Here is a 16655-nt window from a genome sequence, read left to right on the forward strand (position 1 = left end):
TATCAGGGGAGGGGAGGGGATACAGAATTCTGGTGGTGGGGATTGTGTGAAGTTGTACCCCTCTTATCCTATGATTTAGTCAATGTTTCCTTTTTATAAATAAAAAAATTAAAAATAAAAAAAAAGAAATTGACTGGTAAAAACACTATATTCAGACTGGCATCTGACTTCCTTCATCTATTTATTGGCTTGAGACAGGCAGAAATCAAGAGGGGTGGGGGTGGTAGAGTGGGAGAAAGACAGAGAGATGCCTGCAGCATTGCTTCACCACTAGCAAAGCATTACCCCTGAAGGTGGGTTTGGGGGCTCGAACCCAAACACAGGTTCTTGCACATTGTAATGTGTGCTCAACCAGGTGCACCACCACCCAGCCCCGCATGACTTCTCTTTCTTCCTTTCTCTCTTTTTTTTTAAAGACAATCAACTTAATGACCCAAGTCCCCACACATTTCGATTTGGAATATATATATATATTTTTTGTTGTTGTTTTATTTTAAAAAATTCCATATCAACAGGAGTTTAAATCCACACCATTCCCACCAGCAGAGTTCTGAATCTTCACTCTCCCCAAGGCAATCCACCAGACTTGCCCTAAAGTTGTAGACATGGGCTAACCATCATCTCTAGAACTATCTGTCCACCTTTTTCTCCTGATTATCTCCTCCCCTCCAAGCCATCCATAGCAACATAACCACCTCCATATGTCCCTCTTTTTTTCCTTCTCTCTCTCTGGGTGCTGAAGGAGCTGGAGTTCAGTGACTCCTATCTTCATCCCGCAAGACTATTCTACAAGCAACTACGGAGGCCAGGAGAGAATGGAGTGGTACATTCAAGGTTTTACAAGGCAACAATTAACAGCCACATATGCTCTACCCTGCAAGATTATCATTCAAATATGAAGGAGCAATAAAAACAGTGTCAGTCACACAAAAGCTAAAGGAGTCTGCCATTACCATAACCTGCCTACAGTTAGCTTCGTTCAGCAAGAATTACTGAATGCAGCATAACTCTTAACTCTCCCCAAGGTGATACACAGTCAAACAAACCTAGAAACATAGCTATAGAAATATGAGACAGCTTTAAAGTATGAAGCAGGGGAAGACATTCTGGCTAAAGTATGTTCAAGAAAAGAAGGAAGAGACAAGAACAGTTATTTTAAAAAGTCTCTTAGATGTATTTATAAATATATTTATATTGGGATGTTGGAAAAGTCATGATGTGCTTTTGCATAGAAAGACACAGGAAAATACATTGTGACTTTTCTGACAACCCAATGTATAAATTACATACATAGTTTTTTGTTTTTCCTCCAGGGTTATAGCTGGGGCTCCGTGCCTGCACTATAAATCCACTGCTTCTGGGGGCCATTTTTCCCAATGTGTTGCTCTTGTTGTTGTTGTTATTGTTATTATTGCCATTGCTGTTGTTGTTGGATAGGACAGAGAGAAATAAAGAGAGGAGGGGAAGACAGAGGGGGGAAAGTTAAACTGTCCCTAAGACTTCATGAAAACTACAGCGGTTATTCTTAAGGGGAGGGAGGGAGAGGAGAAGGGAGGGGGCACCAAACCGTGTTCGAGGCTGTGATGTGAAGCTATATTCCTGTTGCCTATAATCTTGTGAACTATTAAGTCACTATTGAGAGAGAGAGAGGGAGAGAGAGAGAGAGAGATAATATGCCTCATACTCTGGCCCAATCAAGGTAATCATCAGCCTTTGCTAGAACTCACCAGACAGTTACATAAAGAATTTGAAAGCAGATAGTAAAAATAAAGCTGGGAAAGAGACGGCAGTGTAAAGGTCATGGAATCATCAGGGGATTTACCACATTTCCATTTTCACATGAGCTAAGTTCAATGTATTAGAAATCGAGAAATACGTTTCAGGGGATTCAAAGACCAGAACTCTGGGAGAATCTGCCCATTCTGGCAAAAGGAGCAGAGCATTTCTGACAAGGATTCTTTGCTAGTTAGACTTTGAGCCTCCTACTAATTGAACTTTGTGCTTCCTTGTCAGATCTAATTTAAATAAGAAAGTGTGCTTAAGTCACACTCAGTATCTGGTGACTCTCTGTAGCTGACCAGCCTCCTCATCCTCCACCATCTTCCGGCTGGGGTCCACCCTGACCAGTCTCAGCAAGAGTCTTGTCAGCTGCTTCAGAGTCAGGAGGTTTCTGTCTACTGGCTCTCTCCTTCTACCTAGGCTAACAATTTCTGCTAGCTCATGATGTATTCAGAATTGAACCCCATTCTGTACTAAGATCTCTTTTCTCATGTCATAATGATCATGAACCTGTAAGAAAAACCTGTTTTTGGGAGTCGGGCAGTAGCACAGCGGGTTAAGCGCACGTGGCGCAAAGCACAAGGACTGGCGTAAGGATCCCAGTTCGAGCCCCTGGCTCCCCACCTGCAGGGGAGTCGCTTCACAGGCGGTGAAGCAGGTCTGCAGGTGTCTGTCTTTCTCTCCCCATCTCTGTCTTCCCCTCCTCTCTCCATTTCTCTCTGTCCTATCCAACTACAAGAACAATAATAACTACAACAACAAAACAATAAGGGCAACAAAAGGGAAAATAAATAAATATTTTTAAAAATTTAAACAGTTTAAAAAAAAAAAAACACCTGTTTTTATCATTTCAGAGACTGCCTGACCCCTTGCTTTATTATTTCTTTAGACGCTTCCTCATGCGCAAACAAAACGTGAAAATCCCCCTTTCTCTCTTCTCTCTGTTCTCCCACACCACAGCCCTGGAACACTCTCATGACGGGGCAGCAGTGAGTGGCACTGAGTCCAAACACTGATGGTGAGAATTTCCTTTATGCTCTGGCTCCAAGAAGGGTCCACTCCTGTGACCTTTTCTCTCTTGCTTTCTGCTGCTTTGCCACAGAAACTAGCACAGCCACGCTAGTGGTTGGAGCAAGACATGGTTTTCAGAGGACTCAAGTGTGCCAGCAATCTGGAAAACTCACCCCAGAGCTATACAGGTATGGACTAGATTCTATTCACTCCATCACAGCAAAACACTGCATAGGACGAAACTGACCACTGGATGGCGCATGTGTGGCAGAAATCTCATCTCACTGGCACTTGAAGGTTTTAATAAATGAGACAGAAGTGGAAGCACAGCCCTACAAAAGTGGCTTAAGTTGGCAAACTGAACTTCACTCGGTCAATTTCCTGCAAGAAGCAGGAACAGCAGCATTCCTTGGGATTTAAGCAAGATTTCTTACAACAGAACATTTAGTCCAAAATATAAGACAAAGTCACTTGCTCTGCAGAACAAAAAAGATATAGGAAGAGAAAGCCAAGACATACCTGTATCCAGATGACACAGATATTGTAGTGATCTGATAAAAGAACTGAAAGCAGGTATCATAAAAATGCTCCTACAAGGGAGTTGGGCGGTAGCGCAGCGGGTTAAGCGCAGGTGGCGCCAAGTGCAAGGACCGGCAGAAGGATCCCGGTTCGAACCCCCGACTCCCCCCACCTGCAGGGGAGTCGCTTCACAAGCAGTGAAGCAGGTCTGCAGGTGTCTGCGTTTCTCTCCCCCTCTCTGTCTTCTCCTCCTCTCTCCATTTCTCTCTGTCCAAGCCAACAACTACTACAACAATAAAACAACAAGGGCAAAAAAGGAAATAAATATGAAAAAGAAAAGAAGGAAAAAAAAACGCTTCTACAAAAATGACAGGTACTTCTAAAGTCAGTGGGAACACAGAATGTCTTGGGAAAGAAAAAGAGAAAACTACATAAAGGAGACCTTTGGGCGTTTTAGAACCAGAAAGCACAATGAACACGAATACCAGCAGTGACTTACTGACTTGCTAGCTGTGTGAAGACAATGGAGCAAGGGGTCCGGGAGGTAGAGTGGAGATTAGAGGCCTTACTCTGCAGAGCTGAGTTCCTCCCAAGGAACTACTGCTGGCTAAAAAGAGCTAAGTCACCCAAGACCCGCCCCCCAGATCCCCCCCAACCCTTCCCCAGGCCCGTGGACAAAGCTTCTCGTTCCCATTCAGGCAGACTCTGTGGGGTCATGCCAGTTCTCGAGATACCTTGAGTCTTCTGGGGCTATGACACCACACGGTTCAGTTTCTCCTTCAATCTGATCACGAACCCCCAGTCCCTCACGGCTGAGCACCTACCCCTCAGCGAACATACTCTAATTCAAACCTCCATCCCCACCAGGGTCCGGCACGGTGAGTGCACTGACATCTGGAAAGGGGGAACTGACAAGCCTCTGCGTGCCTGTATCTGCAGATTGCTGACCGTTGGGAAATCAGAGGCCTTGATTACACATGCGCATCAAATACTTCCCAATGACAACTTTTAAAATTCCACCTTATGTGTAGGACACAGAGCAGATAACAGTACAGATGGAGAAAATAAAAAAAACACCTGAGCGCAGTGCCGGTGTGTCAGGCTGATACTGGGCACTCAACATCCACTGAATCAACATGGTAGCGACATAGGAGCTGAGGCGGGGACAGAGTGGAGGCATAAGGCCAGGTCACTAAAGCCCTGGTTTGTTTGCTGCACGCTCGTAGATGGGTCCCTTCATCCCTTTCAACCCTGGGGTGGGGGTGGGACTATGACCTTGTGCTTCATGCAGATAGAGAGGAACACACCTAGCATAACTCCCGACACACTAAGTGTTGCGTGTTTACTTTACACTCTGTTTCTCCTAAGTGAGTGATGGTGGAACTAGTGTATCTGGCTTAAAATCAGACTCTGAACGATTTCTGGGGGTTCTGAGTCCTCTTTAGACCCGAAGTCCCCACTTCTGATGCTGGTTTTCTGTATTCTGTATTCTGTATTCATATTTGAAGAGAATCTCTGCTTTCAGGGGCAGACAAATGGAAACAGAGCTGTAATCTGACCTCCCTTTCAAGTTCTCGCATTGTGAAATTCTGTCTGTGGATTCCAGATTGAGAATACACAGAGAGGAGAGACAGTTTACCTGGCAGAGCACACACTTCTCTGTGCGTGAGGACCCAGGTTCAAGCCCCGGACTACCACATGGAGCGCCATGCAAAGGCAGAGCAGTGGAGCAGTGCTGTGGTGTCTCTCCTCCATCTCCTTCCCTCTCTGTCTTTCACTCTCTTTCTGGGAAAGAACAAAAAAATCTAGAGGTCAGGCGGTAGCACACCTGGTTGAGCACACATGCTACAGTGGTGCAAGGACCCAGGTTGAGCCCCCAGTCCCCAACTGCAGGGGGAAAGCTTTGCGAATGGTGAAGCAGTGTTGTAGGTGTCTCTGTCTCTCTCCCTCTCTATAACCCCCTTCCCTCTCAATTTCTGGCTGACTCTAATAAATAAATGAAGATAATTAAAAAATTAAAAATATATATCTATCGGCAATAGCAGAATTGTGTAAGTTGGAGCCCCAGAGAAACCCTAGAAGTAGAAATAACTAAAATCAAATAAGATGTGGGCAGGCCAGGTTGTGGGTGTTGCTTAGTGGCTTAGTGTCTCACACCTATGAAGGCCTGTATTTAATACACAGCACCCCTCCTCCTCAAAAAAAAAAAAAAAAAGACTACATGAACTAAATTATTCGCCTAGGATTTCACCAAAAAGCAAAACCCTACATTTTTTGACTACATAAGACCAAAATTAAACTGAGAGGAATGGCGGGAACGTGAGGCAAGGAGGACTGGACATAAGCGAGGCGAGAGCAGCTAGCGCCTAAGGCGGTTAACGCATGACAATCACCGTTCCCGAGCAGAGCTCCTGCCAGCCCTCCCACCTTGTCCACCCAACTGTGGCTGGGCGCATTGAGCAGGAGAGCCTCCTCCTGGCTGACAGTCAGCCCCAGCCCAGCCCCAGTCGCTGGGAGCCCACGCCTGACTGCGGGTGAGCCAGCCATACCTGCCCCCGGGGGTGCTCACCGATGCCACACTGCTCCCTACCCATCCTGGTGTGTGTGTGTGTGTGCCTATAACTTACTGGAGCCGAGACCCCCAAGCTCTTCTCGGACCATCCCCTGTCCAAGTTCTCCATCTCATCCAAGTCTGTTTGACCTCAGCAGCTGCTGGGAACTCACAGCCACTGAGCTCAGGTCTCACAGAATCCCACACAGACTCAGCACGTGGGTACTGGCAAACCCCAGCTGCTGCCCGGACTTCTCTGACTCTGCTACTGCCAGGCACCGGCAAATGTTAACTAACCTAAACCCTGGCCTTACTTACTGCTTAAGCATGCACATGAGACCCTCACTCCCCTCTGTCTGTGTGTGTGTGTGTGTGTGTGTTTCTATCTGAAAAAGTTGGCCTAGAGCAGTTAAAACCCAGTGACAAATAAATAACAAATAAGCACACACATATGCACACACTGTAATAAAGCAACAAAGATCAAAGAGGGAAGCCTAAAAGCAGTAAGAGAAAGGCAAAGTGTCCCCAGGCTGGGAGAAAGCATGACAGAAGTCCAAAAGACTTTCATGCCTGAAGCTCTGACCTCCAGCTAAGGGCACTTTACTCCAGGCTGGGAGAAAGCATGACAGAAGTCCAAAAGACTTTCATGCCTGAAGCTCTGAGGTCCTAGGTACCACCGCCACAAGCCAGAGCTAATCAGGTCCAAAGATCTAAACAAACGGTTTTCTAAAGAAGAGATACACAGACCCAAAGACACATGAAGAAGTGCTCCGCTTCACTTGCCATTAGAGAAGTGAAAAATTAAAACCACACTGAGATTCCACCTTACAGCTGAGAGAATGGCTTGCATCAAGAAAGCAGGAAAGGACAGGTGTTGGAGAGGTGGTGGAGGAAAGGGACCTCTGCTCCACTGCTGGTGGGAACGCACTATGCTGCAGCTCCTTTGGAAGACTGTGTGGCGAGTCCTCAGTAAACCAATAAACCTTGTGACCCAGCAATATCACTCTTAGGTATTTATCCAAAGGACACTCAAACACTAATCTGAAGGCACATATGCGCCCCTATGTTCAGAGCTGCACTGTTCACAATAGCCAAAGGGTGGAAGCAGCCCAAATGCCCATCAAAAGGTAGCTGGCTGAAGAAGTTATGAGATATACACTCCATCACACACCACTCTGCAATCAGAAAAGATGAGGGGCTGGGTGGTGGCACACCAGGATGTGGGCACACACTGCCATGCACAAAGACCCACGTCGGGTGGTCCAGGAGGTGGTGCAGTGGCTGAGGAACTGGACTCTCAAGCATGAGGTTCTGAGTTCAATCCCTGGCAGCATATGTACCAGAGTGATGTCTGGCTCTTTCTTTCTCTCACTCTCCTCCTATCTCTCTCACTGATAAAATAAAATCTTTAAAAAATATATTTAAAAATTTTTTTAAAAAGACCCAGGTTGGGGGATGCTTCGTGAGCAATGAAGCAGGTCTGAAAATGTCTATCTGTCACTTTCCCTCTCTATCTGAATCTTCCCTCTCAACTTTTCTCTGTTCTATCAAAAGAAAAAAGGTGGGTAGGGGGAGGAATGAAAGGGGAAAATGGCTGCTGGGAGTGGTAGATTCATAATGTGGGCACTAAGCCCCAGCAATAACCCCGGTAGCAATTAAAAAATAGGCAAAAATTTGGGACCAAATGAATGAAACCAGAGGTGATTGTGCTTAGTAGAGTAAATCAAGAAATGTAAGACAACTACCAGATGGTTTCACTCATATGTGGCATATAGTGAACTCATTCACATGAACTTGCAAAAGAAAAAACACAGAAAAGACCTGTTTCTAAGACTTTGTGAGAACTATGGTGGTTATCTTTGGGAAGATGTGGGGGCACAGAATTTTGGTGGTGGGAGTGATGTGGAACTGTACCCTGGAATCTTACAAACTTGTAACTATTAATCACAAATAAAAATCATTAAACTCCTCCCCACCTCACCCCCAATATACCTAAACTAGACTTCCTAGTTTCTTCCAACATGGAGACCCCAAATCTCATCTGCTTTACTCTTACCTTTAGGTTCCTGATTATTAAACACTTTTTTCTGCTTTATATCTTGATACTTTTTCATCTACCAAACTGCATTATGCTACCATGATGCCAATCTGACTTCCCCGGTAGACGAACTCACCAATGTGTCCTGGAACCTCCCCTCCCCAGAGCCCTGCCCCACTAGAGAAAGACAGAAACAGGCTGGAGGTGTGGGTCCACCTGCCAACACCCATGTCCAGTGGAGAAGCAATTACAGAAGCCAGACCTCCCACCTTCTGCTCCCCAAAAAGAATTTTGGTCCCTACTCCCAGAGGGATAAAGAGTAAGGGACCTTCCAATGGAGGCGATGTGCTATGAAACTCTGGTGGTGGGGATTGTATGGAATTGTACCCCCTCATCCCACAATCTTGTTGACCATTATTATATCACTAATTTAAAAAAAAGTGAAAGAAAGAGAAGACACAAAGGGAAAGATATTCCATGCTCATGAATTGGAAGAACAGCATGCCTTAAAGGACAAAAGCCATGCATAAAGAAACAGAAAAGTCATATAGAAATGCAAAGACCTCAACTGTCAAAGCAATAAAATAAAATAAAATAAAATAAAATAAAATAAGTGGCCTGGAGGGAGTTTTAGCAGATTCAGCACAGGACCTCTATCTGTCAAGTCCTGAGTCTGATTTCTTTCATTACATGTGCCAGAGCAGAGCTAAAGCACCTCACTATCTATCATATCTATAGTCTGCCCACTGTCCAGTTTTGTCATCTACCATCAAAGTTTCCCCATGAAATGAGCACTCTTTATGAAAAACAAGAATGGAGGTAAGCTTCTTGATTTCAAATATTACAGGACCATAATAATAAAAATGTTAAATACTTGAATGAAAGCAGACATATAGTTCAATGGAATGAAATGAAGCCCAGAAATATGTCCTTGAGCATAAGGACAGTTGATGTCTGATAGTGGAGCTCAGAACATAGAGAGAAGAGAGTGTTCTCCATAAAGAATGCTGGGAAAGTTGGGTGGGCACACGGGGAATAATGAAACACTTCGTCTTATACAAAAGTGAACTGAAAGAGGACTAAAGACACGGGTGTTTGGCTGGAAACAATACAATACATACAGAAAAACATCTGCACGAAAATTCAACATATCAGCTTCAGAAATGTCTTTGGGAAATGGATCCCACTGGCAAGAAAAACAAAGGAAAGTAAATAAATAGGCTGACATCAAACTGAAAAGCTTCTGCACAGTAAAAGCACAATCACCAAAACCAAAGGCTACCCTACAACACGGAAGAAAGTATCAGCACACAGTACTGCAAAGAGCTAATAACCTTCCCTGAAAGGAGCAGGCTTCTCACCAAAGCAGCTGTCGACATGGCTGCAGGCACGTCACAAATGTCTCGTGTCACGGTACAGAAATTCAAAGCAAGGCGGTAAGATACTACCTCACCCCTGTCAGAATGTCACACATCAAAAGCGAAAAAGAAAACAGATGCTGCTGAGAACATGATGGAAAGGAATCTCTTTCCACTGTCGGGGAGAAATGTAAAGAGGTCTCTCCCCTATAGGAAACAGTCCACAGAATCCTCAACATAGCAGAAATAGGCCTCCCCACCTAGCCATCTAAAGAACACAAAAACACCCAGAAAGACTGGTGCACACCTCTGTTCATCACAGTGACATATTTAATATCAACCACAGTATTTACTGTAAACTATTAATCCCAATTAAATAAAAAGAAAAATGACTTACTTTAACCTTTAAATTACCAACTTCAACTCGTAGAATGGTGATTTGTTCTTCCAAGTTGTCTCTGAATTTAGCTATAGAATCCTCTTTATTTGCTTCACTTAATCTCACAGCAGCTTTTAGTTGACTAAACTTGGTAAGGAGGACTTTGTATGTGGCGCTTTGGTCTTCTGAAACATAGACCTGGTAAAGTCTGGCAACAGAATGCAGTTCCGAAAGTGTTGCATATTCTCTTTCTAACTTAGATAGTGTTGAGGAAACTGAATCCAAAAAAGTCACGTGCTCCACGAAGTCTTCAATCTCAGCGGGATCACATTCCACCTTCTGCAATGACGTTTCAATAATCTGAAATGATTCATGTGTCAGTTGTAGTCATACAATTCTTTTCACTAATTTAGACGACTACTCTTAATAGTTCTTACCAACTCGTACTTCAGGAAAAAAAAAAAAAAAGAAGGCATCAACTAGACACACTGAGTAGTGTCTAGATCCTCAAGCACTAACACGATCAAATCCTTTCTTTTGATGACAGCTGCTTCTCTCTGGTGACTTACTACAGTCTCAACTTCTCAGAGTACAACAGCTCTCTGGTGAATGGGCACCTTGCTCCTCTCCCCCTGGCAACCAGCTGGACAGCAGCGCAGCTTCAAGCACCTCCATGCAGCACCTCTCAGTGTCAGTCCTGTTCCCAGGTGGTCAGTGTCTACTCTATGTATATATATATATCGTGTTTGGCTCATAGTCCTATTTATTTATTTGCTGTCCCTCCTTCCTTTCTTTTCTGATAGAGGCAGAGAGAAACAGAGGAGAGCGAGAGGCAGAGAAAGAGAGAGAGAGAGAGAGAGAGCTACGGCACTGCTCTACAGCTCATGAAGCCTCCCCCACTACAGGGGAGGACTAGAGATTTGAACCCGGGGTCTTGCCTACCGTAATGTGAGCTCTCTGTCAGATGTGTGAGTACACCAGCCACCTCCGTAACACACTGTTTCCTTTGTGATTACAGCACAGTGCGCACTACATTACTGAACAGACATTTTAAAATAAATGTTGAGGACGCTACCAATGATACAAAGATAACAATGAACTACCTAGAGATGGCTGAGAAAAGCATCCTAAGTTTGATGCCTGGCATCACATGTGCCAGTGATACTCTGGTTCTGCCTCTTGGCTGGTCTAGTGGCTTCCAGTCAGAAGTCAGGCATCACTAACGCTACCTGATGTAGGGCTGGTGTCTGCCGTCTTTGATTCAAAGTGCTGTGCTTCGTTTTTTGTGAGCTCAGCATCGGTGGATCAGTTTCGTCTCCTTAAGGCCTGATTTTTGTTGTGCTGTTTCTTTTGTCGAGAAAGTGGAGTTTTACAAGGCTGTGCTATTCCAAGGGTGCAATTTCTCACCCCCCCCCAATATGTGTCAGTCCACCTTGTCCTCCCAAGCACCACGCCCCCTTCGCTCCTCCCCCCCCCCACCTCTGGAAACTTCCTCTCTTCTTACTCTGTCACAACTCTGGACTTACAGGTTCATTTTTATTTCACTCTGTCTTTTCACTTGCTTGGTTTTTAAAATCTAAGTGAACCCAAGGTCTAATCTTTGGAATGGTTACCAATATCTCTGTAGATAGCTACATTCTGCTGGATACTCTGTGTGGTCACTGAGACTCTCCATTCTGGTTGTTTGGAAATTAACTCGTGTGAGTTCTGAGAACTGTTCTGCTTAGAACACCTGACTGCAGGGACTCGGGTGGAAGCACACAGCGTTAAAGCGCATGTGGCGCAAAGCGCAGGGACTGGCATAAGGATCCCGGTTTGAGCCCCCGGCTCCCCACCTGCAGGGGAGTCGCTTCACAGGCGGTGAGGCAGGTCTGCAGGTGTCTGTCTTTCTCTCCCCCTCTCTGTCTTCCCCTCTCTCTATTTCTCTCTGTCCTATCCAACAATGACAACATCAGTAACAACAACAATAACTACAACAATAAAAAACAACAAGGGCAACAAAAGGGAAAATAAATAAATATTCAAAAATTAAAATAAAATGTTAATTACCTGACTGCCTTGGGCCCATCTCTGTGGGCCTTCATTTTAGGCGCGTGCAAAGACACAACTGGGAACTAACTCTACGTGGTAAAGAGTCACGGGGCCCTGTCTACAGGTCCCAGGGACTTCCTTTTCATAATGCCCAGCTTTGTAGGGCTCTAAGCTGCAAATGTCAAGTCATTTCAACGCGGTTAGGCTACCTGGCTCCATTCCGGTTGTCTCTCCCTGTACCGGGGCCCCAAGTGCGTCTCCACCACCATCTATTCTCTCATTTGCTGTCCTGAGCTCCCGGATCGCAGTCCCGCACTGCCTGTTACTCTGCACCTGAGAGCACTTGCCTCACGCATCTGACTGAGTCTCTCCGTTGTTTTTAGCAAGAACGTAAGCCAATTTCTTAGGCTAGACAATAGTATAGGAGGGACATAATGCCGTTTTAGTATAAATTATCTAGAGCTGAACATACTAAGTTATCTCAGTGAATACTAACAGTTGGCAGGTGGGAGTTCTATTGTTCCAACATCTCATTTACGAAGGAGGAGTGATTTAGGAAATGATAATATTCTACATCTCTTTAAAAAACTTTTTTTTGTCATTGCTAGAGTTTCACTGATTGAGGTCTTCCCCCGAACCCCCCCCCCACACACACACACACACAAACACCATACACACTTTGGTTAGAAAGGAAGAAGAAGAGAGAGGGGCTGGGAGGGAAGGAGGAAGACAGGAGAGAAAGGAAAAGAAAGACAAAGACAGCACGCCACAGCAGCTTCCCCCAAAGGAGCCTGGACTGTGCACATGGCTGTGTGAGCTGTCTTTCCAGCCACAGGGGTCCCACTTTATTGGGGCAGTGAGTTAAAAGATTGGGAGACAAGCCAGGCATGTTTGCTTTGCGGAAGCAATGTGCCTTGGGACTTAGATTCTGTCCTAAATCTAAAAAATGGCATCTTTTTCTGTCCCTTCCCCTTCCCCTTCCCCTTCCCCTTCCCTTCCCTTTTCTCCTTATGGAAAAGGATCACTGAGGAAAACCTCACTAAGTTTTTGTTACGTACATTGACTGGAATCCTGTGGACAATGAACTCATGCTAGAATAAGCTAGGTGGAAACATAATAATAATATCGCTCAGATAAAAAAAATTTTTTTTGAGTTTTTCAGAGAGATAACTAGAGGATTCCTTAATTCAAATGCTACAGGATTACAATTTCTGTACTCCAAATGAAAGTGATGGCTTCAAAGTGGTAGCCTTAGTAAGAAGCTTAAGATTGGTGCCCTTAATTTTAATCAAGTTCTCTATGGAATGACAGGATTGGTAAAAAATAAATAAATAAATAAATAAAGTTCACTAGCAAAAATTAAGGTTGGAATTTTCCCTCCAAAGTCTAACTTTCAAATAGCATCAAAACTGTACCTTTAGGGCAGACTGAGAAGTGGAAAACAGATAGGCAGCAGCTAACATGGAAACAGTTCCCATGCTTCAAACTCATGTCTGGCTTTAAGCATGGAGTTAACCAAAAGAAAACAGACAAAAAATTATGTTTCCAAAGAAGCCCCTTAGTCATTGATGACACTTCTCAGCCATGTCCAAGCTCCCAGTGCCACACCACCAGGAAGTGCACTGTCCCCCTTGTTGAAGGGCCGGGCCTGGCCGGGGGTCAGGAATCAGCAATCCACAGAGTAATCTGGGAAAGCCTAACTCAGAGCTACAGATGACAAAAGAGAAGGGAGATTATCCCAGAGAAATATGTGAGGTGGCCAGACTAACTAAAGAAATCGCACTATTGCCAAAGAAGGGGATTCTTAGTATTTCTGTCCAGGAAAGGGGAAAAACAACAACTGTATTTGCTTTATGTCATTCTGGACATTAGTTTCCCCATTTTCCTTTTTTCTGAGTTGGGAGCTTTACTTGCACTTTGATGCTGCTTCTCCAGCATTGTATCTTGGGTGAGTTGGAGTTTATGCCTTCTCTTTTTGAATTCTAGTGGAAAAGTCGCGATACATATTCGCACAGAAGAATTCTCATGACTTTCCTGACAACCAGCAATTCTCAGAAGACTGTGTGTCATATTTGCACTTGATAGAAAGAACTGTACATGATCCAGAGACTATACATTTCGAAAAGTGGAGAGAAACAGGTTTGTCTCCTTCAGAAGGCCTTCTATTAAAAAATAAATAAATGAATGAATCTGAATTTCTATTTCATCCCGAGGGAGACACTTATACTATATGTATGATTTTTTTTTTTTCCAGGAGGACAAAGCACTGTTCTCCTTGTAGCCCTTCCATTCCCTGGTGTGGTAAAGTGACTTCTACAGCCGGTCAGTTTGGACAGAGAAACTAGGTAGACATAGTTCAAAATCCAACTTGTCCACCGAGAGAGTACTCTTCTCTGCTCAACGATGCAAGTCAGAGCACTTCAATGTTGGCAGGATGTCAGTGATTTTTCAGAGCAAGTCGAATCTCTTTCTGATTCTGTCCCAACTTCCTCCTCCTCCCCACTCCACCCCCCACTTTTATTTTTGCCACCAGGTTCATTGCTGGGGCTCGGTGCCTGTGCAATGAATCCACCGCTCCTAGTGGCCATTTTCCCTTTCTTTACTTATTTGATAGAGAAGAAAGAAATTGAGGGAGAAGAGGGAAGACAGAATGGGAGAGAAAGAGAGAAACACCTGTAGACATGCTTCACTGCTCCTGAAGCTTCCCTTCCCTGCAGGTGGGGCCCGGGAGCTTAGACCTGGGTCATCGTGCATGGGAATGTGTGCGTGCAACTGGGCGCGCCACGGCCTGGGCCCTGAACTGTCACGCAATTTTATAAGCACTGTGATCTCAGCTGGGGAGAGTGCAGAATGGTCACGCAAAAGGACTCATACCTGAGGCCCCAAAGTCCCCAATTCAATCCCTAGCACCACCATAAACCAAAGCTGAGGAGTGCTCTGGTAAAAATAAATGAGTAAATAAATAAAAGGGAAAGCATGATAGTCTCTCAGTGAATTGTCGCTCCTCGCCCTCTGACCTAAACCCAAACCTAAAAGCAACACAAATCGCCCTCTCACTTCCCCTTTCAGTCAGTCACTCCTTGCCGCTGACCCTGCCTCCTCAGAACATCTCAGGTTCCATTCGTTCCCAGGCTGAGGCTATCATCACCTCTCTCCCCAGGCTACAGACACAGATTGCCTGCTGTCTGTCCTGTCCTTTCTAATACACACTTTCCTCTGCTGCTGGGGTTGTTCTTACAAAGCTGCAAACTCAGACACAGTGATGTGGTGGTGGTGGTGGTGGGAACTGTGTACAATTGTGTCCTTCTTATCCAATGGACTTGTTGTTCTCTCTGTCCTATTGAACAGAGGAGGAGGAGGAGGAGGAGGAGGAGGCTGCTGAGAGAGGTGAATTTGTAGTGCTGGTACCCAGCCTCAGTTATAACCACGTCTTCAACCACTATATATATAATAATGAACAACAAGTCCATTGGATAAGAAGGACACAATTGTACACAGTTCCCACCACCACCACCGCCACATCTTAAGTTGCAGTCCCTGTTCTTACCACCTCTTTTCCCTCTTGGAAACCATTGCAAGGTTAGAAGCATCGTGGCATTCGGCTGCTTCTAACCTCGCAATGGTTTCCAAGAGGGAAAAGAGGTGGTAAGAACAGCAGCCTCCTCCTCCTCCTCCTCCTCTATTCAATAAGACAGAGAGAAATTGAGAGGGGAGATAGAAAGGGAGAGAGACAGAGAGACACCTGCAGACCTGCCTCACCACTCATGAAACATCCCCTCCACAGGTGGGGATCAGGTGCTAGAGCCCAGGTCCCTGTATGTGTCCTTGCATGCAGTACCATGTGTGCTTAACTGGGTGTGCCGCCACCCGCCCCACCCCCCTTCCTGTTGTTTTTAATGGAACTGATATCTGACGAGTAATGCAAGCATCACAATGCCTTTTGGGATTTCCCAAGGATGATAACTGTCACACATGCTCACTGGCATAGATCTCATAGCTATAACCAGCTCATCTTACCTAACGTCACCCGGGAGGAATTTTCAAAATACTCACTTGCAACAGATTTGTATTCTTGTTTTGAATTTCAGATTGCAAGAGGTTTTCGGCCATCTGCAGGATGTCATCAACATACGGCAAGCATTCCAACTGGTAGTCAAGGCTCAGAACGCTGAAAATGCCAATGCGCTTCTCAACCGTCATAATAGCGATATGTCTGAAGTACCTTCGGAATTTATCTAGGACGCTTTTAAACTGAGCTGTAGTTAACTGTTGCATAGATGATATTTTCAAACTCATGATTTTGGCTGTCTTTACCACGGTACAATATTTAAGGAATCGGCTGCTGTAAGAACGAACTAGGGCCATTGAATCACCAAGAATAGTCAGGAGAGAGACGACCTAGAAATAAAAATAATGAGAAATTTCATCATAAAATTTAAAGAGTAAAAATAAATCAAGCATGTTAATAGCTCTGTCAAAAGAATTAAAATCACAGCTTTGCGTGGAGTTCTTTTTCTCCCCAGTGTTTTGTTGGGGCGATCATGGCTTACGGTACAGTTGTTGATGTGTGAGCGCCATTTCTCATTACCCCATGTCAGATGTCTGTAAAACGCTCTCCTCCTAACCGGAGCCCCTTCCTGCCACTGTGCACAGGGGCCCCAACTCCCCTCCACTCTCTTCCATTTCCTCCTCCCCAACTCTGACTCAATGCACCACTCCAGTCCCAGTTTCAGTCCAAGATTTGCCTTTTATGTAAAGGCTTACTAAGGTGTTTGTTTGTTTGGTTTTTGACTCCAGGGATATTGCTGGGGTTCCATGCCTGTACTATGAATTCATTGCTCCTGGTGACTACTTTTCCATTCTTTTTATAGGATAGGACAGAGAGAAATTGAAAGTGGAAGGGAAGATAAGAGAAGGGGAGAGAAAAATATAGACAGCTGCAGACCTGCTTCACCACTTTCAAAACCAAGCCCCTGCAAGTGGGGAGCC

The 16655-nt window shown here is 44.8% G+C and overlaps 1 protein-coding gene across 5 annotated transcripts in view; it reads right to left on the reverse strand.

The window, feature by feature from the left end:
• Positions 1-16655, reverse strand: part of DNAH14 (dynein axonemal heavy chain 14) — a 283313-nt gene that overhangs the window by 234695 nt on the left and 31963 nt on the right. For all 5 annotated transcript variants that reach the window (XM_060192438.1, XM_060192437.1, XM_060192440.1 and 2 more), the window contains 2 exons: positions 15720-16064; positions 9654-9995 (listed from right to left, as the gene is read on the reverse strand). In XM_060192438.1, coding sequence (XP_060048421.1) covers positions 9654-9995; positions 15720-16064 — 687 coding nt within the window. The remainder of the gene's footprint in view (positions 1-9653; positions 9996-15719; positions 16065-16655) is intronic.

The sequence above is a fragment of the Erinaceus europaeus genome, chromosome 6 (genome assembly GCF_950295315.1).
Source record: "Erinaceus europaeus chromosome 6, mEriEur2.1, whole genome shotgun sequence".
In the NCBI taxonomy this organism is placed as follows: Eukaryota; Metazoa; Chordata; class Mammalia; order Eulipotyphla; family Erinaceidae; genus Erinaceus; species Erinaceus europaeus.